The sequence below is a fragment of the Gossypium arboreum genome, chromosome 8 (genome assembly GCF_025698485.1).
Source record: "Gossypium arboreum isolate Shixiya-1 chromosome 8, ASM2569848v2, whole genome shotgun sequence".
Classification (NCBI taxonomy): domain Eukaryota; kingdom Viridiplantae; phylum Streptophyta; class Magnoliopsida; order Malvales; family Malvaceae; genus Gossypium; species Gossypium arboreum.
Window position 1 is genome coordinate 116,372,931 of NC_069077.1, and position 27,376 is coordinate 116,400,306.

At 34.8% G+C, this 27,376-nt stretch overlaps 1 protein-coding gene across 1 annotated transcript; it reads right to left on the reverse strand.

Moving 5' to 3' along the window:
• Positions 1–751: 751 nt before the first annotated feature.
• On the reverse strand, positions 752–5,422 carry LOC108466779 (organic cation/carnitine transporter 7-like). The gene is made up of 6 exons (XM_017767146.2): positions 5,145–5,422; positions 3,957–4,228; positions 3,547–3,784; positions 1,739–2,255; positions 1,462–1,664; positions 752–1,148 (listed from the first exon to the last, which is right to left on the reverse strand). Exons 2-6 carry the CDS (start codon positions 4,226–4,228, stop codon positions 927–929), a joined length of 1,452 nt encoding a protein of 483 aa, XP_017622635.1. The 5' UTR covers positions 5,145–5,422; the 3' UTR covers positions 752–926.
• Positions 5,423–27,376: the final 21,954 nt, after the last annotated feature.

The window sequence follows — 27,376 nt, forward strand, 5'->3', positions numbered from 1 at the left end:
ATAACAAATATTGATTGATGGTAGGAGCGTTATGTGATTAAGTGTATCTAGTTGTATATAAGGACTTCAATATCATAATAGAATTGTGAGTTATGTTCACAAACATTGATTGTCAGGGTGCTAAGGACTAAGGAGGCTACACTATATGGTGATTAATCAACCAAGGGAGATGAAAGTTAATAGACATAGTCAGTTTTGTAGTGATTATTTCTAAAATATATTTAAAAATCTTGAAAATAAAAACTAAACAAATATAAATTATATATACACTAAAAATGATAATTTTGTAAATATCAAGGGTCAAATTTATTGAATCTTTTAGTATTAGGAATAAAATGTCAAATTTTGTACAATTGAAGACTAATTTTGTTATACTTTTTAAGATCAAATTGATAAAATGTGTAAACATTGAAGAACTAAATTTATTATTAGGCCAATAAAAAAGTCTATATCAAACTTCCATTATTGAATTAATGGTAACTAATAAAAGAGTAATTAAAATATAAATAAAATGAATCGCATAGTTGAATGACTATTCTTATAGTTTATATATTCTAATCTTGAATAACCTAGTTTAGAAAATTGAAATAGCAAAAGGGACTTGGAACAAATTATAGATTAAACTAGGAATGGCACTTAAAAATATTGGAATATCTTGATGGAGCATCACAAAAGAAAAAGAAAAGCAACTAATCTCATATGCAAAAGCTAGTATAGTTTTTTTTTTTTGCAAAAGGAAATACAACCACCATTGATTAGTGTTTTTCCTCTTTTCCCTTTTAACATTTATGTCGTAGGAAAATGTACATAACAATGACCAGTATACTTTTTACAGTATAATTGGCAAGAAGAGCTCAATCATAGCATCTTCACAGTACTCACCCACAACACAATTTAACTTGTCTTAAGAAACCAATTGCTTATTATCAGCACGCAGTATCACTAAGTTCTCGTCCTTTAGTATCATAGGGGAAGAGTTGAATACAAACTAGTGAAACAACTATAACAGCCAAATATATAGCAATAGCTTCTGTTTGATGGCACGCATTCACCAATGCCACTGAAACAAGAGGACATACCATACCGCCAATTCTTCCCACAGCACTTGCAACTCCAGCACCTGTTGTCCGCACCGAGGTTGGATATAACTACACAAAAGGAGATTTCATATATTGAAACCAAGGAACGCATACAAAGATTAAAAGGGAACAAAATATGTGGCTAAATCAGACAAAAAAGGAGATTTGTTTTTCTATCAACTCTTTCATTGTCCTGTTCTAATAGAACACTTGACAGCCAATCCCATTAATAAATTCCTGTTAAGCCAACACCAAAATGAAAATAAAAAAGAAAAGCAGCCTTAGTGATGTTAAAAATGAAGACATTGGCAATTAGGGAGTATTGAAACAACCGCTCTTAAAATCACTCACTAAGTTTATATAAAATATTAAATGGGCTTACCTCAGGGGCATATATAGAGGCGACAGTAAAGGTTGCCATGGCATTCATGCGAGCTCCAAATAATAAGCAAGTAGTTAAAACAGCAGACTGACGTGTTAGTAGTGGAAGAAGGAAAATAAATGCTAAGCCAAACATAATTGACATGGTCTGCTTGCGGCCAACCCTATCGACCAATAATGCTGACAAAAAAAGCCCAGGAAGCTCTGCAACATAAACCTAGGTCAAATTTTATTTCAAAATAAAGCATAAAGAAGAATGCGAGAATGAGCCATAATACCTGCAATACTAGTAATGAATGCATTTACATAGAGGCTATCACCTAGGAGATATCCACTGCTTTGAATAGTTGGGAAACACCCACTTTCTCCACTACTTAGCTTTGAGGTAAGCAATATGATACCATAATATGAAAATGAATCGCCAAATAATAACACCCATAGGAGCGCAGTTGTTTTAATTAATTTTGACGAGAAAAGCATAAAAAATGACGCCAAGCCTAATTTTGATTGCATGCTACTTTTACTCAGTGAGGGGAGTAATGGGATCCTATCTTCTGACGGGGTAGACTCTTCAGCCTTGTCAGTTGATCTACTAGAAATTAAGACACCACCAGGAAGTTTTGTTCGGTTCACTGAAGCTATCTTCTCTAGGATTCGAAGTGCATCACCCGTCCTACCTTTCATGCATAGGTATCTTGGAGACTCAGGTGCAACACCATACAAAAAAAGCAGAGCAAAAGATGGCACAGATGACAATGCAAGTACCCATCTCCAGTTTAATTTAGCCATGACAATCTGCAATAGATAGAAAAGACAATCATTCTAACACTCTGAAAGTAAAATTTGTGTCAATAATTTTCTCATTGCACGAACGGGAAATCCATATTTTTCAAATGTCCATAGGTCCTCGAATTTAAACTTCAAACTTAACAGTGAAAAAACTTTTAGTAGCTGTTCAATATTCAAGAAATTTTCAATGCTCGGGTAAGTTTCTATGCTGATAGAGTTGATGAGGTAGCATAATAGGGAATAACACTTTAGTAACAAGCATCTATGTTTGTGCTATGAGCTTTGAGCAACAGGTTCAGGAGAGGGGAGGGGAGGGATCCAGTTATATGAAATTTTACTGAATAATTAAAGTTCTAGCTAAAGTTGTCAAAGGCGCAAACTCTAAATGCTAGCTAGGACCCTTTCACCACTCTTAAGGCTTTGTTAACCATCTAGGTTGAAAACCACTTTTCAAACTAAATCATGGTTTTAAACAACATAAAAAAATGCTGGTAAACAAGTAGCTTTCATATAAAAGCTTGATTTTAAATCAATATTTTAACCCAAGCCAAAAAGACAAAATTTTTAACTTTGACCTTTAGACATTATCTTTTTAAAAACTCTTGTTGACAGCAATAGTAAACACTATCAAACTTTCACAGCACTTTTTAAAATGCACTTGTAAACCTAAATGGTAAACTTGTCTAAGCACAGGACACGAAAAAACTGCTTGCCTGCTAGTGCTGGCCGGAGTGAAGGCACTAATTTAAACAAGATCATTAATATATACAGGACAAAGAAAATTCTTTGTATGATATTGAATAAGCTTAAGATTGATGGGTTTTACTACAAAAAAAAGTGCTCGCCTGTATTGCCAAATGCATTCCAACAACTACAATTTAGCATAATATCACACAAGAAGTTGGACTGTATAATTTCTTTCCCTCTTTTTTTTTTTTTTTTTTGCTTGTAAGCACAGCTGAATTGCCATTTTTCCTTCTGGTTATTGAAAGGACACTAAAGAAGCGAAAGGGAAGCATATGTTAGAATTGCTTCTTATGTGCCTGATTATGGTGCTGCAGGAACTTAATTTGGACCATGACTCAGCAACAAGTATCATGGTTGCACACCTTGGTATCACTGTTTCATGGTGAAAAGTTAACATCTAACACCTATACTTTCATGTCTGTTTCGTTGTACCTTTTTTAGTTTACAAAAATGTGAGATCTGAGCCTCCATAAGGTAAAGAGATAAAATTAAAAGACCCTAGCTTTAGGTGGAGGGAGGCCTTAAATTGTGTTATAGAAAATAGACATACCCAAACAAGAGTTGCCTCAAAAATTGATCCAAATGTCCAGAAAGTTGAAAATACAATCATCCACATGCCTCTACTAGAAGCTGGAACAAACTCCAGAAACCAGGATAAGAATACAGATGTGCCACCAAGGCCAAAACCAACGAAACCTCGAAGAATAACAAGTGATAAATAGTTCGGAGAGAATGTGCTCAAGAATCCAGCTCCACTAGTTACAATAGATATAGTAAGAAAACCTGTCCTGATAGGAGCAATTTTAAATAAAGGGTTAAAGAAGATTGAAACAACAATCAAAAGTCGAACAACAATTTGATCAACAATCAACTATAGACATGCTTACTGGAAAGAAATAGAAAATAAAACTAAAAGGCATGATTAAGAATTTATGATTTAGATAAAAGCAAAGGACACACCTCCTTCCGTAAGTATCCGATATAGTGCCCCATCCGTAGGCTCCAATTACCATACCAGCAAACACAATGGTGCTTAACAAGCTCTCCTGACTCGAGGAAAGTCCCCACTCTGACTTAACAGCTTGTCCTATAAAGGAAAGAATCATAATTTCCATGGCTTCAGCAAACCAACCCAGCCCTGCGTATGCAAGAACAAAGGCTTGGAATTTCCCGAACCCCAGGCTTTCAAGGGCTTCATCCAACGTATATAAACCAACCTGTTCATTATCCATCTAAGCAATTCAAGAAATGAATTAGTCATAATAGAATGTGTATATGTATATAGGCTAACAATTTCACCAATAAATGAAGCAAGAAACAACAGCGAAGCACACACAACAACTAGCAACAATAGAAAAGTCCATGTTATTAGCTCTAACTCAAGTTTTTTTCTCAGTTCTAAATTTAAAAAAAAAAAAAGTAAAATTACATAGGCAGCTTGCATATTTAAAACCTTCTGATACTTTCCACCTGGATTAGACCCTAAGATTCGTTTACTTAAAAGTAGAAATTATCCTTTACAAGATTTTTATCTTCATTTTTTATTTCAATCATAACTGTAAAATTATACGAATAATGACAAAAATAATATGCAAATAAAATATTAACGATTGAAGTAAATAATATTAATTAAACATCGAGTTAAAATAAAAGTTAATTTTAAGATGGAAAAATAAATTTATAAAACTGGAGAATTTTAAAATAAATAAAATTTTCAAAGAAAAATACTTATATATTTAAAAATATAATTGAAAAATTCAAAACCTTTTTTCAAAGATTTCGTATATAAAAGAAAAACTCCCAACTTCAACCATATGACGGAAAGTGGGATTTTCCGGGGAAAAACCCTCCAAATTTTCTTTTTTCTTCAAAATTCAACCATAAATTCTTCTATTCCAATCTTTGCAAAAAAAAAAAAAAAAGGGAATCCAGAAATATCTTTTCAAAATCACATAAAAAAATCCCTTTCCTTAAACCTGGAATTAACTCTCTATAAAGATTGCAAGCTTTTTTCACCTTCCTAAAAGCTTGTCAATTTTAATTATATTATTAAAATCCGAAACAAAAACAATCAGCAAAAAAAAAAAAAAACTTCCTTGCAAACTTTCAAACATGGAAACGAAGAAAAAAATTCAAAAAAAAAAATACCTTCTCAAAGACAAGAAAAACGAGAGCGTCGTTATAAAAAAATCTATTTCTCTCCGCCCTTTATGATCACATTTGTGTGTGCTTAAAAAGGGAAATGGTTTGGTTCTAAGATTTTCCATAACCAATTTTAGACGTGTTTAACAATTTCGAAATTTCCCTCTGTTTTCATAACTTTATTTTTATTTTCTTCAATTCAAGACAAATATAGAAAATATTAAACAATAAAAGAAATAAAAAAGTTGTGAAAATAATCCACATAAATTTGAGCCACCATTTGACATCAATGTAATTTTAACTCCGATTCTTGGGACGATATACTTTTTGAGACAAAAAGCTCCCGGTATACTTAATGTCTCTTTTAGCCCTCTATTATACACGAGTTATCATTTTAATATTTGAATTATTCTACCCTTTTGTGATTTCATGTTCAAACCAATCATATGGCCATGTGGATAACTTACTTTCACATTCGTCTTTATGCTAAATTAATTTAAATGTTAAAAAAAAGGTGAAATGATAAATTAAAATTAAAGTTAAATGAAATAATTATTATGGATTTTTGAAATGTTGGAAATTTAAGGGATTGCTTCAATAATTTGAAATCCTTTTGAACCAATGGTTATTTGGTATTAGGGGAGTTTCACTAAAAATATTAAGGCTACCTTTGATTCAGTGTAATGGAATAGAGTTGTAATAAAATAGAACTATAATAGCAATTCAATTGTTTGGTTGAATAAAATGGAATAGAATTGTAATATTATTCTTGTGTTTGGTCGAATGGAATAGAATTGTAATAACATAAAAAAAATTGAAATGATCAGAGTACCCTTCCCAGAAATTTTGTTAAAAGGATGATTATTGTTATTAAATTTTAATAGGATTTTATTAAATATAATTTAATAAAAATAATAATACATAATTTAATTCTATTTTAATAAATTTATTATTAAATATAATTTAACTATAATAATATATAATTTAATAATATTCTTAATATAACAATTATTAAAATATGAATTAATAAAATAATATATAATATTATAAAAAAATAATATACAACCCACGTTATTATTTTTAAAATATGATGCATATTTAATGTGTTAGAATATTATTAGTAAAACAAATAATTTAGCATATATATCATATTCTCTATGTTACTTAAAGAATAATTTAAAAGAGTAATTTAAAGAATATCTTGTCTCAAATATTTTTACTCATAGACAGATGTTGAAATATGACAAAAGAACTAATGAAATTGTTATGTTGTATATATATCTATATTTAACATATTTTCATTAATTTATTTACGCTGCTAGACGTGTATAATATAAGAATTTCATGTAAAAGTAAAATGAATAATATAGATTTAATATTTGTAATCATAAAATCTCATGCAACTTCATTTTTACATGTGCCAAACTTCACAAAGAACATTGATTGAAAGTATCTATTCACAAAGAATAGCATTAAGGTTCCTTTAAAATATTGACCGAGAGTATTCTATAGAATCAAATATGATAATACAAGGCTATTTTAATATAATATATATTAATGGAAAATTATTGAACATATAAAGCTTCCCTGCATCAATGACTGAATGTATTTTAGAAGTTGGAAAATACAAAGTAAGAATACCAATAGACTGAATATACTTGAATAACATGCAACCGTTGGCTCCTCTTCTATAAAATTTGTAAAGCTTTTGCAGTTGCAATCAATGGAAACTCCCAAGCTACCCATTTGTTAAATACAATAAATTAGTTACAGCAATAGGAAAAGGACCAACGATGGATACCACATACACTTCCCTATAAAAGAAAAAAGTAATAGTAACAATTCAAGGTCAGGGTCAATACAAGCCAACAGAATAACATATAATAGTGAATCAAGGCAGAAAAGTAGTCACTTGAATATCTTTCAAGTAGCCTCTAAAATGAGATAAGATACAAATCGAAAAGAAAAAAAAAAGAACACATAGAATGAGAAACCAAAAAGTGTTTGAATTCAATCATGGTAGAACAGTATTCACCTTGGCATCTTTCCCCCAATCCGTAATGTAATATATAACATAAATGTGAATGAAACATAGAATGTTGAATCAATGGTGCAATACATTTGCATTGTTCATTAGATAAACAAAGGCATTAGAATTCAATCATGGCAGAGCGGTATTCATTTCGGCATCTTCCCCCCAAATCGTAACATAAGATATAGATACAAGTTGGAATGAAATATAGAACAAGAATCAATAGCAAAAGGCATTTGCATTGTTCATTAGATGGCGTTTGTGAAGCAAAAACACATCCTTTTCACTAATAAGCATATTAAGCAAAAACAGAATGCATAGCAGATATGATACATACAGTTCAGTAACAACTCTATAGTCTCCCTGAGTCGAACATGTTACACCAGACCAATGCGGTAAATCACCATCACCACAAGGATCGTCCCCGATCCATGCATCTACAATTCTCTATCCAAGTGATGCTTTTATCTCATTTAAGGCTTTTACTGCAATAAAACTAACCAAATATCAACCCATTACATCAAAACATATTTATGCTCTATTTTAATTTCCTTAATAATGATAGCTTCAATTCTCACAAAATCTGCAGTAACAATAAACATCACATATCCATAAAAACTAACTTTAAATTTCAAATTGATCAATTTAAGCTGCTCCACAAGAATTCAAGCTAAATGAGTAGTGTGTTAAAAGTTGGCTAAAAAAGATGAAAACACAAGTGAAGAACCAAGCAGAGCACAAAAGCAAAGCATAAGAATTAATCTCATTTAAAGAACCAAATATACAAACACTACTGGTAATTTGTTTAACCAGGCTAAGTCATAAAATGAAAAAAAAAGTAAATGTGCAAATTGTACAAGTCCCAAAACTGTAGAAATTCTTTGATGGGATAGATTTATTGTGATCCACAAAAGAGAAGCACTTACCATTTTGTCTTGAAATGTTCTCATCATGGACTGTTATTTTATCAATGATTCTCATCTGATTTCATTTTATAGGTATAACATACTATGGGTATAATGTGTATACACACAAAACCAAATATTAATTTTGGATAAAGCTCTTTAAAAAAAAAATTGGTCAGAAAAGAAGCTTTAGTTTCATTAAAGATGTTAATATAAGGTAAATAATACATAAAGGACATTCCATATGAATGCAGGCAAAAAAATGAGAGAGATCTTCAACTTTGGAAGAGAACAACATGGTCAATAATAGCAAAGGAGCAAAATAACAATTGAGTGAAAAAAAAAACCTATTCTTTTGATTGTATATATTTTACTATCAAACTGAAAAAATAACATCAATGAATTGTAAGATACAGAAAGGGAAGATGTTTGGGATTTACATTTTGTAAAATCTACCTACATATCTGCTCATATAATTTACAACTGATACAAGAATTGAGTTTAAAAATTCAATTGATAGAACTTTACTCATTCAAATTGCACTTCTACATGCATGTATTTCCTCATGAATCAAATAATAGATGAGATGAATTTGGCCAATACCTGGCATTCCTTGTGTGGCTTAGCTTTTGAAATAACCCTAAAAATAATAATTTTCTTAAGATTTGGGCATCATTTTAGCAGCTCCTCAACCCTTCTCCCTTTTCCTTCTCCTGAAAAATATGAAACTATTTACATATACAAACAAATATCCGGCAGGGGAAAACATATGCAGAATCGATTAGCTTTAGGTACTCTACCTGAAGAAGAATCAAATTGGATGAACTGATTCAATTTGTTTATGATTTTAGCGGAATCTTTGAAAGGAGAAGTTGACTCGAAGAATGAATCGATCTCCTCGTGAACAGTTGCAAAATCCATTTCAATTCCCCTTAGACAAATCATCAGAAACAAAAAAAAATCAATCAAAATGCAAAACAAACCCTAGTTGAATTGTACTTACAACAAAATCAAGTTGATTTGGCCTTCAAGTTAATTTGCTTCCTTTAAGATTGATTTGAGCTTGAGATTGTCAAATGACCAAAAGAAAAAAAAGTTGAAACCGTTGAGAAATTTCAGTCTAAGAAAAGGTATTTTCGGAGGGAAAAGAAGGGTCATTCGATGGAGAGGTTGGAATAGCCATTCGGCACCTCCTCCCCTGAATAGCTATTAGGTGATTTTTAGAATGAACCTGGAATCCCCATTCGACATTTTGAGCATTCAACCAACCAAACGACTATTTTCTTGTGGAGTTTTGAATCGTGTCGTAATGGAATAGCCATTCCATTAAACCAAACATAGTGTAAAGGGAAGTCAATCTATCATATTAAAAGAGTAAGAAAATGGTTCCTCCTTTCCTTAAAAACCCAAACTAATCCCCTTTCTTATCTGTCTTCATCACTTTTCATCTCAAAACGGATGGTTTCACCTTGAGTCTTTACAACTAATTAGAAAAAGAAAAAGCAAAAAGGCATGGTGATGGAAAGTGACTTCTCTTCTCCTCGATATGATGCATTTTTTGAGTTCTTGTTGTCGATGACAATTCTACATAATTGAAGATCCATAAAAAGAAGCTTAGAAAGTGTTCTTATGATCTTTGATTTTTAATTACTTTGAAAAGCAATATATTAGAAAGCATTACTTTTTTTTTAGCAGAAAATGCCAAATTTAAAAACTTATTTAGCAAAGTAAGCTTTTTTTTTTCTTTTGAAATTTAGGAAAAATAAATCAATTTTGGAGAGAGAAATAGAAAATGATGCATTTTCAGCTGCGGTAGTAAAAAGCACGCTTTCAGCGTCCCTGCTAACACCTCAGTTGAAATTGCGTTATGTTAGACGAGTTTTCGTCCAACGATAACTTTCCCAATGATCAAAAAATCAAAAGGCTAATTTCCAACAAGTGTTTTTAAAACGACTAAATTTTTTTTCTAACTACTAATTTATTTGCTATATAAACCCAACTCATTTTCTTTCTTTTGCATTCAAATCTTATCCTCTCAATTCTCTCAATTTTCATTTAGTTTCTCTCAAATACTAGTTGTTTTAATTTTATGTTTCGTACATTCTTTAATTTTTATAATTTATAAAAATGTTAATGTCGCTTATTCTTTTGGATGACAAACACATTTCCGGCGTCCAATTGCAAATGGTAAGAAAATATTATTAATTTTTTTTATTTGTAATGAAGTTAATTAGTAAGTTGTTAACATTATTAATTTTATAATTTTTTCATGTTTATATAATCGGCTTGAAGATTAGATTATGGAGACATACATACATAATTTAAGTGCGAAGGCACTGCGTGTCATTGAACAACACTTTCGATTAGTTGAAAGATGCCATAGTGTTTTTGAAAATTTATTTCAAATTCAATTGTTATCGGTTGCGATTTAAAGATAGTGTTCTGTTGTTTTATGGTTAATTCAAATTTGATTGTTACTTCAAAGATGCCATAGTGTGGAGTAGCCACATAGCCATGTTCTGAGCCATATGGTCTAGGCTCTGTCACACGGCCGTGTGACCCCTATTTTCAAAGATTTTCAAATTACCCCTATTTTTTCTGTTTTGTATCAAAATGAACCCTGATTGTTCCTAAATTATTCTTAAGGCCCTATAGGCCCGATTTAAGGTAAATAATTATATTTATGCTCTGAAAGACATTTGAATTTGATTATATGTTATTTAATTTGATATTTGAATGGTTAAATGCTGGTAATTGTTATGATTTGCGTTGTAATGCTCCATAACTCTAATCCGACAACGGAGACAGGTTAGGGATGTTACAGACTTTTAGGCTTGCGATACAATGTAATATCTGATACCAGTGCTAATGGAGCGCTCGAGATAGGTGGCCATATACTTTCATTTGAGACTAGTGGAAATTCGAATTTTCGTACTTTATATATGCGTTTTAGTTTGTACATTTCATGAATATAACTCATGCAATCCACATGAGTCGAGGCACATGCAACAATTGCATATGCATATGGAAAATGAAATGCTTGAAATCTCCCACAGTTGTAGGTCCTTAGTCCTAAGTATACACGGTACGATCCCCCATTAATACCTTCATCGAGTCTATGGAACTCCGTAACCCAAAGTATTTGATTTGGATGTGAATGACACATTGCAAACGTAAAGTTCGCTCTTTCTACATTTTCTCTAATTTCTTTCATCACCGATTCAAACCAAATGTGACCACATTTTATTTTTCCAACATATTTTTTTACCCGTTTTGGAAATAAGGCTGCTAAGTGAAATTATATTTGTTTGACCATTAAGGTTATCGACAAATGACACATCCCCATCAATATAGAATTTATGCATCCTGCTAGGTTCGTTATCATGTGCCTGTATCATATACCTCTATCATATGATTGAGTCCTCTACTCCTTGGGTATCCCATTGAGGTATTTCACACCGTGTTCGTTTTGTAATACCCCTAACCCGTATCCGTCGCCGGACTAGGGTTAAAAGGCATTAGTGGACATATCGAAACATTTCATATTCATTTCGCAAACATCATAGCAATCATAGTCAAACATCAACTTAAAGTCCCTTTCTTAGGTCATCGATACCTTAAACATGCTTTAGAAAGAGTTCAGGACTAAACCGAGGAAATACAAAATTTTTCAAAACTTAAACATTTTTCTAAGTTACAAAGGTCACACGCCCGTGTAAACAGGCTGTGTGCCTCACACGGCATTAGACATGCTCGTGTGTCTAGGCCGTGGCAAAACAGGGCATACATACTGACTTGTCTACATGGCTACATGACACACCCGTGTGTTAGGCCGTGTTAAAATTAGGGAGGCTACTGACTTAGCCACATGGCCAGTCACATGCCCGTATATCTAGTCCGTGCTTGAAACTAACTTGGCCACACGGCCTAGCACATATCCGTGTGTGTGCGACCGTGTGGTTTGCTCAGGCTCATTTTGAAATGGCCCTTGAGCAACACGGCTGAGACACACACCCCTGTCCCTACCCGTGTGGGCAAAAATAGGCCATTTACAAGGCCAACATGCCACCCATTAAGGGCTACAAGACATACATTCTTCATGTCATATAATCACCAAACAATTTCATGCTTATATCAAAACCAAAACATACCAAATCATAAGCCAAAGTCATACCAAACATATGATTCATAATCTCAATTTACTTCATTCATTCACATGCCAAAGTCTTACCAAATTCCAAAATAGGCATATACCACAACTTACCAAAATAACCAACTCTGTTAGCCATTCATGAACACATTATAATGACCATATTGCATCACATAACTTATGCTCAAAAGTCATTTATAAACACAACTAAAACCAAGCCATATCACATGGCTAGATATACACATTTCCAAATACATTCAAATACTTCTAGTTATACATGCCACACTCCAATATTCACATTTTCAAAAGGTACCAAAATAGAGTTCGATAGTGTGGTGATGATTCTCGATGATCCTCGAGCTCCCAGTAGCTTCAGTATCTAAAAACAATTGAAAATACACACAAAGTAAGCTTTCAAAAGCTTAGTAAGCCATATACAAATAAATTTATCACATAACATAATTCATTCATATAACTCATAGCAAAATATAGTCACTTATCCATAAGTCTCATATTGCTCATTTGTTCATAATTCAATTACATATATCATAAGTCCATAATTGTACTAATAGTTACCTTTCATTATCAACCATCTTATACGTTTCAAACATACCTGAATCGAATACACATTTATATAGTTAATCATTTCTCAAAATGCTCGTTAAACTGTACGAAATGAAATAGGATACGCGGATAGCTCAGAAAGCTCGTACAATGCCAACGTCCCAAACGTGTTCTTACATGCAATCAAATATTAATGCCACTGTCCCAAACAGGGTCTTACATGAATTCAAATATAATGTTGATGTCCCAAACATGGTCTTACACGTAAATCTCAAATTGATGCCAACGTCCGAGATGTGGTCTTACACGAAATCACATATTGGAATCCTATGTCATGACATATGTATCCTAGCTATTCATAAGGTTCGTACGGGACTTTTCGGACGTCATCATATTATCGAAACTTTCTCGGATTTCATGTATTCAGCTCTCATATCCATTCACCACAATTCAAGTATCATATAAGAAATAATAATTCAATTTAACACATTTATTTGTATATCGACTTACCTTGTACGGATTCGAATGGATGGAATCGACTACTCGACGACTTTCGACTTTCCTTGATCTAATTTTGTTTTCTTTAGTTCTTGATCTAAACACATTCAAATTTGACTTATTAAATCTCACATTCATTCAAATCAATCTGTATACACATATTTAGGGCATTTTAAAAATTAGCCCACACATTTTCACATTTTAACACTTTAGTCCCTAATTCATAAAATCACAAAATATGCATAATTTCTTTATAGACATGCTTAGCTGATTCTCATGTTGTAGTTCAAATAAGCTCATATATTCCATTTATTTCACATTTTAATCACTCAATTTCTCATTTTCATAATTTAACCCAAAATACTCAAATTCATCAAAAATCCCAATACAAAACATAATAATCTAACACATATCCTTCATATTTCATCAACTACAATACAAAACTCACAAAATAAACAATGGCATAACTCAAAATCATCATCAAAATCAGAAATTTAGGCATGGTCTTGATAGAACACAAAGCAACGATCATAAAAATGTAGAAATTATCAAAAACGGAACAAAAACAAACCTTCAATTGAATTTAAGCATGGCCGAACCCCAGAACTCTTTTCTTTTCCTTTTTCTTCGTCAATTTTCGGCAATATGAACATAAAATTGAACATAAAATGCATAATTTCATGCCTTTGTTTTATTTTATTACATAATAATTTATCATTTACTAAATTTCCCTTTATAATTAAACATATAATTCATGTTAATTAAGGCCATTAATGTCCACTCAACCTTGAAATGGTCTATTCACAACATAAGGACCTCTCCTTTAATAAGACATAAAAAATAAGCACACTTAACATATAGCATGCAACTTTTACATTATATGCAATTAGGTCCTTTTTAACAAATCAGCACACAAACGATAAAATTTTCTTACGAAACTTTCACAGATATCAATTCACGTATCATAAGCATGAAAAATAATATTCAAATATATAATTTTTTTACTCAAATTTGTGGTTCTGAAACCACTGTTCTGACTAGGGTCTAAACTGGGCTGTTACACGTTTATAGTCCGCAAGTTCTCCAACATTTCAGAAACGATGTTGGAAAAGCTTGTACCCTGTCGAAGAAAATAAATAGTATATCCATGAATGCAAACAATATATATGTTAAAGAATAGTATAGAAAATAGTGGCTACTACATACCCATGTTAAAAACATGTTGCTGTTCAACATCCTTATGATATTGACCCATGTATTTAGACCTCATATGTCGTATATAATACTTATAATGTGCATAGTTCTAAAGGCTTCCATGTCGATCAATTACAACTTGTATTACGGGTTACGTATTAGAAATGATACATTTATCTTGTTGCAGCACAACATGCGTTCTCAAGTTAGTTAGGAAGAAATCCCAAACATAAGTAGATTCTCCTTCTGTTATTGCAAAAGCTATTGGCAGGAATTTTCAATTACCATCTTATGCAACAGCAAACAACAGTCGGTGCTCATATCTTTTATACATGAATATGCCATCAATTTGGACTAATGACTTACAGTGCTGAAATGTTGTAATACATTGCTTGAATGTCCAAAAAAAAAGATGAAAAACTATTTTCCCTTGGACTAATCGATTGCCATAATACACAGGTTCTGGTTGTAGATTAGTTATTGTACTTGGGATGTACTGATTCAGTATTTGACATCATTGTCACAAAATCATTATATTATGATTTATCCCACTCGTTATGCATATTTTCCATAGCCTTCTGTTTTGCAACTCAAGCCTTATAGTACGACATAATGGAATCGTACTAACTATGGATATTGATAATCAAAACTGGCATGGGAATCTTAGGCTCATTTTCACCATAGATAAGATAATGTTAGAGATCATGTCAAAATCCTATTTATGATGATCCTATGACATGCCTACAATAACACGAGAATTTCAAAATGAGTAAGACAATGTTAGAGATCAGGTTAAAATCTAATCTCGAATGTTTATGTGATGTACCTGTAACAACACAAGTATGTAGCGCGTTATATTTCTTAATGGTCTAGAACCACGTCTTCTTTCTCACAGATGCCATGATTTTCCATAGACATCTGTTGTCACGCATTGCGCACTTGGCATCAAATTTTTTTTATTAGAATTTTGTAACATGGAAGTTGGCCCCATGCTTTATGCTATACGGCTGCACTATAACAACATAAGCATCTTTCGAGAAAAACTCTAATCCAACTTGTAAATCACCAGCATTTAACGAGAAACTTGCATGGCTCAGACTTTTATGAGGAAGGTATAAAATTTCTATCCCACCTTTAGCATGGAGGTAGACATTAAGCATGTAGGATGGAGGTATGTAGGATGGAGGTGCATATAGCGTGAAATCCGGATGTGTAACACCCCTCGCTCGTATCCAACGCCGGAATAGGGTTTGATGTGCTACCTAACTTAAACTCAATCAATCTTAAGAACTCAGGTCATAAAATTTTGATCAATTTAAAAACTTTTCATTTCATAAGCAATTTGTCCCTTAAATGGGCTTATGAGGCCCAAAACATACATCCGTGGTGCTTCGGGACTAAACCGTGAACTTAGGAAAATCTTGGAAAATTTATGCTTTAAGGCTCCACACACCCATGTGACTCAGGACGTGCCCATGCCCTTAGCCCGTGTGCAACACTGACTTTAAGATACAGTCATGGCACACACCCGTGTGATATGGCCGTGTGATACTTAGCTAGCTACTAACTTGAGCCCACGGCCATATGACACGCCCATGTGTCTTAACCGTGTGATCTTAAAAGGTTACTGCTTTGCATACACGGCCACAAGGCACACCCGTGTGGCTTACCTGTGTATAAAAAATGACTTAAAAGTTTTAAGTGTAGGGGACACACGACCATAACACATACCCATGGGAGTGAGCCGTGTGTCACACCCGGTCTAGACATACGCCCGTGTACCTTTCCCGTGTGGAAAAAAGAAGACCATTTCCAAGACATTTGTCACCCATTTTACTCAACCTACACAAGATCATTTCAATATACTACTTTCACCACAATGGACACCAATTCATTCATAGAAAGAACATTATAAGCAATTACCAAAATAAAAAATAGCCATTATTCTAGGCTTGATACAAATGAAGGGCTTTTGACTTAAGCCAAAATACATAACTAATTTCTCATCAAAACAGACATCCTAGTCTAGCCTTATACATGCCATACTTCAAAGGAAGATTTGTACTATACCAAGTGTTTTGATTGATAGTGCGATCGATATCTCCGACTCCAAAGGATCCTTGAGCTAATTAAACAGCACTGAAAGAAAAGGGAAAGGAAAGAGAGTAAGCTTAAAGCTTAGTAAGTTGTATATAAATAAATATACAACAACAATTTCACCATTGGTCATCATGCTCATAACTCAAAGGTAAGTTTAAACTTAACTTACTCATTACTGTCTACTCAATGCACATTTTCTAATTTGAGATCAATACTCATGCATACCAAATAGGTACCTGTACCACTCAAACTTTATTAAACTTTCCTTATTAGGTTGCTTTCGAAATTTTTAAAATTGAACCTTTTGGAAAACTACCAGATATTCTATAAGCCTCAAACATGGGATAAGTTGCCGATGCCATGTCCCAGACATGGTCTTACACTGGCTCTCATAAGGACATGCTGATGCATGTCCCAGACATGTCTTACACTAGCACAAATCTTATCCGATGCCATGTCCCAGCCACGTCTTATACTGGCTATCATTGTTGAGGCCGATGCATGTCCCAGACATGTCTTACACTAGCACTCATCTCTACGCCGATGCCATGTCCCAGACATGCTCTTACACTGGCTCTCATAATGTGGCTGATGCATGTCCCAGACATGTCTTACACTAGCACACAAATCTCCCAAATGTCTTGGCACGAATATCCAGTTTGTTTCCTAGGGTTTCAATGGGGTCTTTCTATTATCTCAATTATTACTAAGCATTCTCAATTCACAATTTATCAATCCATGCTATATCAATTCAATGACAATGTGAATACGTGTATTAGAAATGTAGTTATATTATTTACATATAACTTACCTCGGATTACAACTCCTACTCGACTAGTCAGTTTAGTCGATTTGATTGGCTTTCCCTCGGTCTAGGTTTGGATTCAGTAAATCTTGATCTATAATAGCAAAAATGTACTCATTTAGTCATTAAACACAATTAGGCTATCTAAAATTTACATCTTAGTTAAAATGACCATTTTGCCCCTAGACCTTGACAAAATGACCATTTTGCCCCTATGCTTGAAAATCGATTTTTATTGAATTTCTTCGTATCTCAAGCCTAGCGAAGCCTCAAAATCGCACTATTTCACACACTTACTACCTATTTTGCAACTTATGCAAAATAGTCTCTTTAGGTGTTTTCATACTAACACCTTTCACAAAAGTTGTTTATAACACAAATAGGACTCATATTCTTCCATAAAAACTCAGAAAACCTCATAAATATTTTCATGGAAAAACCCTAAACTATTCATCATTTTGCAAACTAGACCCCTCATTTGAAAGCTCATGCTTCAAGGGTCTAAAAAATGTAAGAATCTTCAAGAAAACTCATTAAAATGACTTACTTGTGAAGAGATAGCTTGCTGAAATTTTCAAAGCTCCAAGAACCCTTATTTTTCATTGAAAATTTTGCTAAGAAGAAGATAATGAAGAGAAAAAGATGAAGGCTAGGCATAGGCATTATTTTATCACCAAAAATGACATCATCCACCTAATATTTTTGACCATTTGATTTTTCTATTACTCATGACTTGCCAACACTTTTAAAAAGGGTCTAATTGCCCTTTAAATACCCTAAATTTTAGTTCTCTAGCTAATCAACACATTTGCGTACTAAAATGCAACTTTTGTCTTTTATGCGATTTAGTCCTTTATTTGCAATTGGGCTCACAAACATTAAAATTGACCACCAAATTTTTCATACACTAATATAATCATGTTATAACCTCATAATTGTAATAAAAAAAATTCTAACTTAGAATTTATGGTTCCGAGACCACTGCTCCGACTAGGCCCTAAATCGAGCTGTTACATTTCTCCCCCCTTAAGGATTTTTGTCCCCGAAAATCTTACCGGAGAATAGATTCGGGTACAAGTCTTGCAGAGACTCCTCAGGTTTCCATGTGGCTTCCTCGACCCCATGTCTATGCCACAAAACTTTCACAAGCAGTATACTCTTATTTCTTAGCTGTTTAACTTATCAGGCCAAAATCTTGATCGGCTCCTCAGTATATGTAACAGCCTGATTTTATGCCTAGTTGGAACAGTGGTTTCGGTCCGAGCCTGGAGAAAATTATTTTAGTATTATTTTATGTCTTATAATATAATTTTATAAGTGCATGTAAATTTTGGTAAGTTAATTTTAGCGATTTCTAGTCCAATTTCGAAAAAGGACTAAATCGCGAAAAGGGTAAAAGTTGTGTTTTGATGGCTAAGGTGTTAAATTGCTTTGTGTCTTAAATTGGGGGACTTTAAAGTGAAAATAGACCCCTAATTGAAGCATGACCGATCATGGGGGACAAAAATTGTTGAAAAGTCAAAATTAGGTAAAGTTGGTCACCAATTTTGACTAGTTTTATTATTAACAAATCAAAAAAGAAAAAAATTATCATTTTTCTCTTCTCCTCCACCGAAATATGCTGCAAAGAAAGGGGTTTTGAAGCTTTGAAATATCAGCCACTTACATCATTTGCTAGTAAGTGATTTTTAATGTCTTTCTTGATGATTTTTACATTTTTGGAACGCCTAAAGCATGAGCTTTCATATGAGGGGTCTAGTTTGCAAAATGATGAAGAGTCTAGGGTTTTGCCATGAGAGTAAATGTGTTGTTTTCTATGTTTTTATGGAAGATTATGAGTCCTAGTTGTCTAATAAACAACTTTTGTGAAAGAAATTGCATGAAAACACCTTAAAAAGGGCTAGTTTGCCAAGTTGTAAGATAATGTGTTAGTGTGTGTAATAATGATTTTTGTGAGTTGCCATAGTTATGAAAATGTTCATCTAGGCTTAAGGAGCAAATAAATTGAATAAAAATCATTTTTCGAGCCTAGGGGCAATTTGGTAATTTTGGCAAAATAGAGGGGCAAAATTGTAAATTTTTCCAAAGTGTGTCAATGGACTAATTTGATTATTACATTGTTTTAATAAGCTAAATGTGATGTTTTAGATGTTGAAAATCGAGATTTGGACTTAGAACGGAAAGAAATCGATTAAAGGATGATTACGTCATTTTCACCTTTGTGGTATCGAGGTAAGTTCGTATGGTAACAATAATGCAATATCATGCTTGAATTAAAATTCTTTATTGTTATGGCATTAAGTGTAGGGCCTAAAATATTAGAAGTTTGTATGAAAGTAATGCTCAATTTCATTATGATGTGTTTAATACTTGATATTGTACAAAATGTAGATGTATGCCTCTATTGGAATTGACTTGTGAGGATTTAGTAAAAAGGTGATGATATGTGTGCTAGTATAAGATAATGTCTAGGGCATGGCATCCGCACTAACATGAAACCTCGTATAAGACCATATCTGAGATATGGCAACGATATGTGGATCCATGTAAGACCATGTGAGGGACATGGCCTTAGGCATTCTATTCGGCGCATGATAATTTTGAACATCCTTTAGCGTCCCGAGTGTTCAATGGGTAATGTAATGGATGATGTGATGAAAGCTCTAAGGAGAGCATGTTAAAGAAGGTATGCTTATGTATTTTATCACGAGTTGGTATAGGTATGTACACTGAGCTTATGAGTAATACATTGATATGTGATAATCTATGATTTATATAGTATTTGGTGAATACTATGGAAATGGCATGATTTGGAATAATTCTTTGATATTTGATGACAATGAGATTATGGTTCCATGCTTATAATGCATAGCTATGTGTTCTTACCATGATAGATGATATGATGTTGTATTAATTTGGTGAACAATAATTGTGAATGAATAAATTAGCCTGGACAGTATTGGGCTATTGCAGTGGTGTAACTTTGAAAATACAAAAAAAAATAGTAGAAAATGAGTTAGAAGCTAAATAAAATACGAGAAAAAAGCCTATTTAGTTTAGTTTCTTATAAAAGAAACCATGTAAGCAAAATAATTTCCTATAATGAGATATCTGAAGTTGCATGGGACAGAGTCAGAATGACTTCGAGATCCCCTAATCTGATTCTAGAAAATCATTATAAATTGTAAAAAAATGTTTATGAGTTATTATTTATATGCTTAGAATCCTTAATGAGTCTAGTTTCAATAGAAATAGACAAGAACTTTATTTGAGTCCTGAGCTATGAGATAATTGAACTTTAATGCAGAAGGGTCTAAACTGTCAGACAATGAATCAGGTGTAACTTTGAGAAATAAACTGTACTAATTGGCTAAGCCAAAAATTCTGTAAATTTTATGGTAGAAAGGTACATGAGTCTAGTTTCAAGGAAAATTAACAAAACTTAATTTGGAGTTTTGTAGCTCTAGATATAAATAATTTAGTGACTATTTCTCAGGAAGATAGCTTGTCATGAACTTGAGTATATGTTGTAAACATTGATAAAACATGTAAATGAGCTGCTAATTGTTTTCATATGAACTTACTAAGCATAAAGCTTACCCCCCTTCTTTCCCATGTTCTCTAGGGTTGCCAGGTTTGCTCGGGTTGGAGGCCGTCAGAGATATTATCACACTGTCGAGTTAACGCTATTGGTGTAAGTAAATCCTAGTGTTTCGAGTCTGTGGCATGTATAGAGTTTTAATGTTGAGTATGTGATATTATGATTTAGCCAAAGGTGTTGGCTTGTATTGATAAAGTGTTATAGCCATGTGAATTGGCCTATGTTGGCTAATGATGTTGTAGGCCTAAATGTTTATTCATATATATGTATGATACTATCTCTTGTGATGTGGCTTATAGCATGTATGCCTGGAGACTAAAATGAGATTCATTGATGAGTTAGTTACTGATGCAATATTAGGTGATTGGTAAATAGTTAATAATGCCTCATGAATGGTTTATGGAAATGATTATCTATGCTTACTGATGGACATGAGGTTTGTGATGTAATGATTGTTATGACTAGTATGTGGTAATGATGTGAGCAAATTCTATGATATTTAATGCATAAGAAATTGACTTGAGCATAACATGTTTGTAGATGTTTAAGAGCTCATTTATGTCATGTTGTATGTTTTTGGACAAGTATGTGTGCACATGTTATGAAGGTGACAAATGGCTTGGAAAATAACCTTGTAATTGTCCACACGGGTAGACACACGGGTGTGTGTCTAGACCTTGTGTGACATACGGTCTGCCCCCATGGGTGTGTTATCCAACTGTGTGTCCCCTGCACCTAAGTTTTTCAAGTCAGTATGCCTGGTAGTAGTACACGGGCAACACAGCCATGTGTCTCAGTCGTGTGAAGGACACGGTCATAGGACACGGGTGTGTGCCTTGGTCGTGTGGTTTTGGCAGAATGTCCGGGTTTTTGGACACGGGCGTGTCCCTAGCACACGGGCATGTGCTCTATACCCATATGGCCGTGTAAAGCCTTGATGCAAGAGATTTTCTAAGTTTTTCATGAGTTCTCGGTTGGGTCCCGAACCACCCCGGATGTATGTTTTGGGCCTCGTAAGCCCATATATAGGACAGATTGCATGTGAAAAGAAAAGTTTTAAATTGATTGAAATTTTATGGCATAGTTTTTGTATGATTGATTGAGTTTAAGTCAGGTAACACCTCGAACCCTGTCCCGGCGTTGGGCATGGACCAGGGGTGTTACACTATAAGTCATGTCTGGAAGAAACTCAACCTCTGTCAGCTCAATCACATGCGAAGGGTCTAATCTGTACCGGTGTAACATGGAAACATGAAACACATCGTGAATCTTTTCTAATTCTGGCAGCAAATCCAAACGGTAGGCAACAGGCCCTATTCTCTCTATAACCTCATAAGGTCCTATGAAACGAGGACTCAATTTGCCTTTTTTTCCAAACCTGAGGACTTTCCTCTACGGGGAAACTTTTAAAAATACCTTATCACCTATTTCAAACTTAAGTTCCTTTCATCTCAAATCCGCATAGGATTTTTGCCTATCCGAGGCGGCTTTCAGACAGCCACGAATCACTTTAACTTTCTCTTCAACCTCTTTGACTAAATCAACCCCATGAATCTGATTCTCTCTTAACTCATTTCAGTATAAGGGCGTTTGACACTTTTGCCCGTGTAAGGCCTCATAAGGTGCCATTTTCAGACTTGACTGATAGTTGTTGTTATAGGAAAATTCAACTAATGGCAAGTATTTTTCCCAGCTTCCTTGAAACTCGAGAACACAACATCTCAACATATCTTCTAAGATCTGAATTACTCTTTCCGACTGTCCGTCAGTTTGTGGATGAAAAGCTGTGCTAAAATGTAACTTAGTTCCCAGAGCCTCTTTTAACTTTTTCCAGAACCTCGAGGTGAATCTCAAGTCTCAATCTGAAACAATCGATAACAGCACACCGTGAAGCCTCACAATCTTGGAAACATACAAGTCGGCCAATTTTTCAAAGGAGTAGTCGGTACGCACTGGTACGAAGTGTGCTGACTAAGTTAGTTTGTCGACAATAACCCATACTGCATCTTTCTTTTTTGGGTTTTGTGGTAAACCCATCAGAAAATCCATAGTGATTCGATCCCACTTCCATTCTGGAACCAAAATAGGTTGGAGTAACCCTGAAGGCACTTGGTGTTCAGCCTTTACTTGCTGACACACTAAACACTTACAGACAAACTCCGAAATGTCTCTTTTCATACCAGACCACCAATACATTTTCTTAAGGTCATTGCACATTTTTACACTACCCAGGTGGATGGGCAAGCAACCACCATGTGCCTCTCTCAGAATCTTCTAAATTAGCTCATCGTTTTTAGGTACACAAATTCTGTCTTTGAACATTATACAACCATCGGTACTAATACGAAAATCTGATTCAATCTCTAACTTACACTGAGTTCTCTCGGCTTGCAATTTCTTGTAACCTTTCTGAGCTTCACAGTTTTCATGAAGAAAAGTAGGTCTGGCTTTCAACTATCTAGGATCAAACCATTGTCTGATAAAGTCAAATGGATGACCATAGCTCTCAATGCAAATAAATACTTTCTGCTCAATGCATCAGCGACCACGTTCGCCTTTCTTGGATGGTAGTCAATAATCAACTCATAATCTTTTATTAGCTCCAACCATCTTCGTCACCTCAAATTCAACTCTTTTTCAGTCATTAAATTCTTTAGACTCTTGTGATCGTACAAATGGTGTCTCCAAATCCTTAACGTGAACACTACAACTGTCTCGAGGCATACGCTATAACTTTGCCTTCTTGCATGAGTACAGACCCCAAACCATTTAAGGATGCATCACTAAAAATCACAAATTCTTTGCCCGAATCTGGTTGTACTAACACTGGGGCTTCGGTCAACAAAGCTTTTAATTTCTCGAAACTTTGTTGGCACTCATCTGTCCATTCAAACTTGACCTCTTTCTGAAGTAGCCTTGTTATCAGCGTAGCTATCATAGAGAATCCGTTTACAAATCATCTATAATATCCCGCTAGTCCAAGAAAACTACGAACCTGTGTTAAATTCCTCAGTGGTTTCCATTCCAAAATAGTTGAGACTTTACTTGGGTCAACTTTGACCGTCACCCGACACAATGTGTCCTAGAAATCTGACCTCGTTGAGCCAAAACTCGCTCTTATTAAACTTGGCATAAAGTTGCTTATCCCTTAAGGTCTGTAACACAGTTCTTAAATACTCTGCGTGCTCTCTTTCATTACGCAAATAAGCCAATATGTCATCGATAAAAATGATGATGTACCTATCCAAATACGGTCAGAAGATGCAGTTCATCAGATCCATAAATACTACTGGGGAATTTGTCAATCCAAAAGGCATAACAAGAAACTCGTAATGCCCATATCTCGTCCGAAAAGCAGTCTTCGGTACATCTTGTTCCTTGACTCTTAATTGGTAATAATCCGATCTCAAATTTATTTTAAAAAATACAGTGGCTCCTCTCAATTGATCGAAGAGATCATCGATCCTTGGCAAAGGATACCTGTTCTTTACTCTTACTTTGTTAAGCTGCCTATAGTCGATACATAACCTCATCAACCAGTCCTTCTTTTTCACAAAAAGTACCGGAGCACCCTATGGTGAATAACTCGGTCTAGCAAAACGTTTATCTGTTAATTCTCGCAACTGTACTTTCAACTCTTTCAACTCAGTGGGGGCCATTCTATACAGTGCAATCGAGATTGGCGTCGTGCCAGGTACTAACTCGATACCAAACTCAACTTCTCTCTCTGGAGGTAATCTGGGCAACTCTTCCGGAGAAACATCTATAAACTCACAAACCATTGGTACTGATTTAATCTTCGACTTGGACACTTGAGTATTCAGCACAGAAGCTAGATAAGCCTCATACACTTTTCTCAAATATTTTTCAATGGTCAGAGACGATATTACCAGAGGCGATTTATCCAAGTCACCTGGTCCACCCCAAAGGATATTCCCATCTTCACACTTTAACTCAACAATTTTCTTCCCACAGTCCACTACAACACTATGGGAAGTCAACCAATCCATCCCGAGGATTACGTCAAACTCATGGAACGGAAATAACATTAAATTAGTCGAAAAGCAATGACCTCTAATTGTCAAAGGACAATTTCTACATACTTGGTCAACTAGCACATGTCTGCCCAAAGGGTTGGATACTTTTATCACAAACTCAGTGGACTATACTATCATATTTATACAGGGTATCAAATCCATACAAATATAAGAGTAGGTAGACCCCGGATCAATCAAAGCAACAACAGATATATCATGAATAGAAAAGGTACCTGTAATCACGTCAGGAGACTCTATCTTATTGCGGGCATGAATAGCATAAGTCCTTGCAGGTGCTCTGCCCTCGGACCTCACTGCGACATCATTAGTCACACCTCTACTGCTAGCTCCACTGCTCGGGTTCTTTTGTTGACTGCCTCTCAAAGAAGCACTACTCGCCCTCACATCTTACTTTTTCTCTTTGTCATCATTTTCAGGGCAATCTCGGATAAAGTGGTCTAATGATTCACACTTGAAACATCCTCTTTCATTCACTCGGTACTCACCGAAATGACGTCTACTGCACTATAGGCACTCCGGTCTATTTGGCTGAGTGTTGCCGACACTAGCGACCAAAGTAGTCTGGGCTTTAGATGCCTTATTCTGTTGATTCTTGTTTCTCCTCGAATACCCCACTGAAGCATTCGATCAGGTAATAAATTCTTTTGATCTCTTGGATGAGGAATAATGTGCTTTCCCCATCTGTCTTTTCTTTAAGTCCCGCAACTCAAGGGCCACTTTTCTCCTCTCCTTCACCAGTTCCTCAGCCTTGCACGCTCTCTCAACGAGCACTACAAATTCTCCCACAAACACTTGGACATCTTCATTGAGGCCATCCTCAAATCTCTTACACATGGTAGCTTCAGTGGATACGCATTCCCTCATATACTTGCTAAGTTTCACAAACTCACGCTCATACTCTGTCACAGTCTTATTACCCTGTTTCAACTCTAAAAATTCCTTCCTTCTCTGGTCCATGAACCTCTGGCTAATATACTTTTTTCCGAACTCTCCTTGGAAAAATTCCCAAGTCACTCTTTCTCCTAGTACTACAGACATGAGAGTATTCCACCACTGATAAGCTGAGTCCCATAGAAGTGACACAGCATACTTCACGCACTCTTCAGGCGTGCACGACAGTTCATTGAATACCCTCATTTTATTTTCTAGCCAAAACTCTACTCTTTCCGGGTCATCATCTACACTAGCGTGAAATTCCTCAACCCTTTGCTTCTAGATTTTGTCGACCGGAGTCTTCTCTCTTCTAAACATGTCCGTACCTTGCGGAGCCACTTGGGCATACTGAGGAATTGAGGGAGGTGGGGGAGGTGGAGTGTTCGGGTTCGCACGTACAAACTCCGTATATCAAGCATCCATTATTCGAAGGTAGGCTTTCCTAGCCCCTCCACTTTAGCCCACACTCACGGGTTCACTCACTAATGGCACGGTCCCTTCTTCGGGAGCCGGTGCATTACTTTCCACGTCATCCGCCATGGTTCTATAAAGATCTATTCCTATATAAAAACACAATTTACAATTGTCAGGAATCGTCACACTATCAATATATATCTATGGCATGTATAGCTAGACTCGTACTCTAGCTAGGTTAGTCCTAAAACCGATTAAACCATACTCTGATACCACTAAATGTAACACCCATCGCCCTTATCCAACGCCGGAATAAGGTTTGAGGTGCTACCTAACTTAAACTCAATCAATCTTAGGAACTCAGGTCATAAAATTTTGATCAATTTAAAAACTTTTCATCTCCTAAGCAATCTGTCCCTTAAATGGGCTTACGAGGCCCAAAACATACATCCATGGTGGTTCGGGACTAAACTGAAAACTTAAAAAAATCTTGGAAAATTTATGCTTTAAGGTTCCACACGCCTGTGTGACTCAGGACGTGCCCATGCCCTTAACCCATGTGCAATACTGACTTTAAGACACGGTCATGGCACACGCCCGTGTGATATGGCCGTGTGATACTTAGCTAGCTACTGACTTGAGCCCATGACCATATGACACGCCCATGTGTCTTAACCGTCTGATCTTAAGAGGTTACTCTTTTCGTACACAGCCATAATGCACGCCCGTGTGGCTTACCCGTGCATAAAAAATGACTTTAAAGTTTTAAGCGCAGGAGACATACGGCCATAACACACACCCATGGGAGTGAGCCGTGTGTCACACCTGGCCTAGACACATGCCCATGTGCCTTGCCCGTGTTGACAAAAGGAGACTATTTCCAAGCCATTTGTCACCCATTTTACTCAACCTACACAAGATCATTTCAATATACTACTTTCACCACAATGGACACCAATTCATTCATAGAAAGAACATTATAAG

What these genes read in the sequence shown, in the direction of transcription:
- LOC108466779 (XM_017767146.2), bottom strand. Translation starts at nt 4,228, where the DNA reads ATGGATAATGAACAGGTTGGTTTATATACGTTGGATGAAGCCCTTGAA. An exon ending in ATTCATTACTAGTATTGCAG is followed by an intron (nt 1,665 to 1,738) that starts GTATTATGGCTC and finishes TTTATGTTGCAG; the next exon opens with AGCTTCCTGGGCTTTTTTTG. An exon ending in CCTCTATATATGCCCCTGAG is followed by an intron (nt 1,149 to 1,461) that starts GTAAGCCCATTT and finishes CCTTTTGTGTAG; the next exon opens with TTATATCCAACCTCGGTGCG.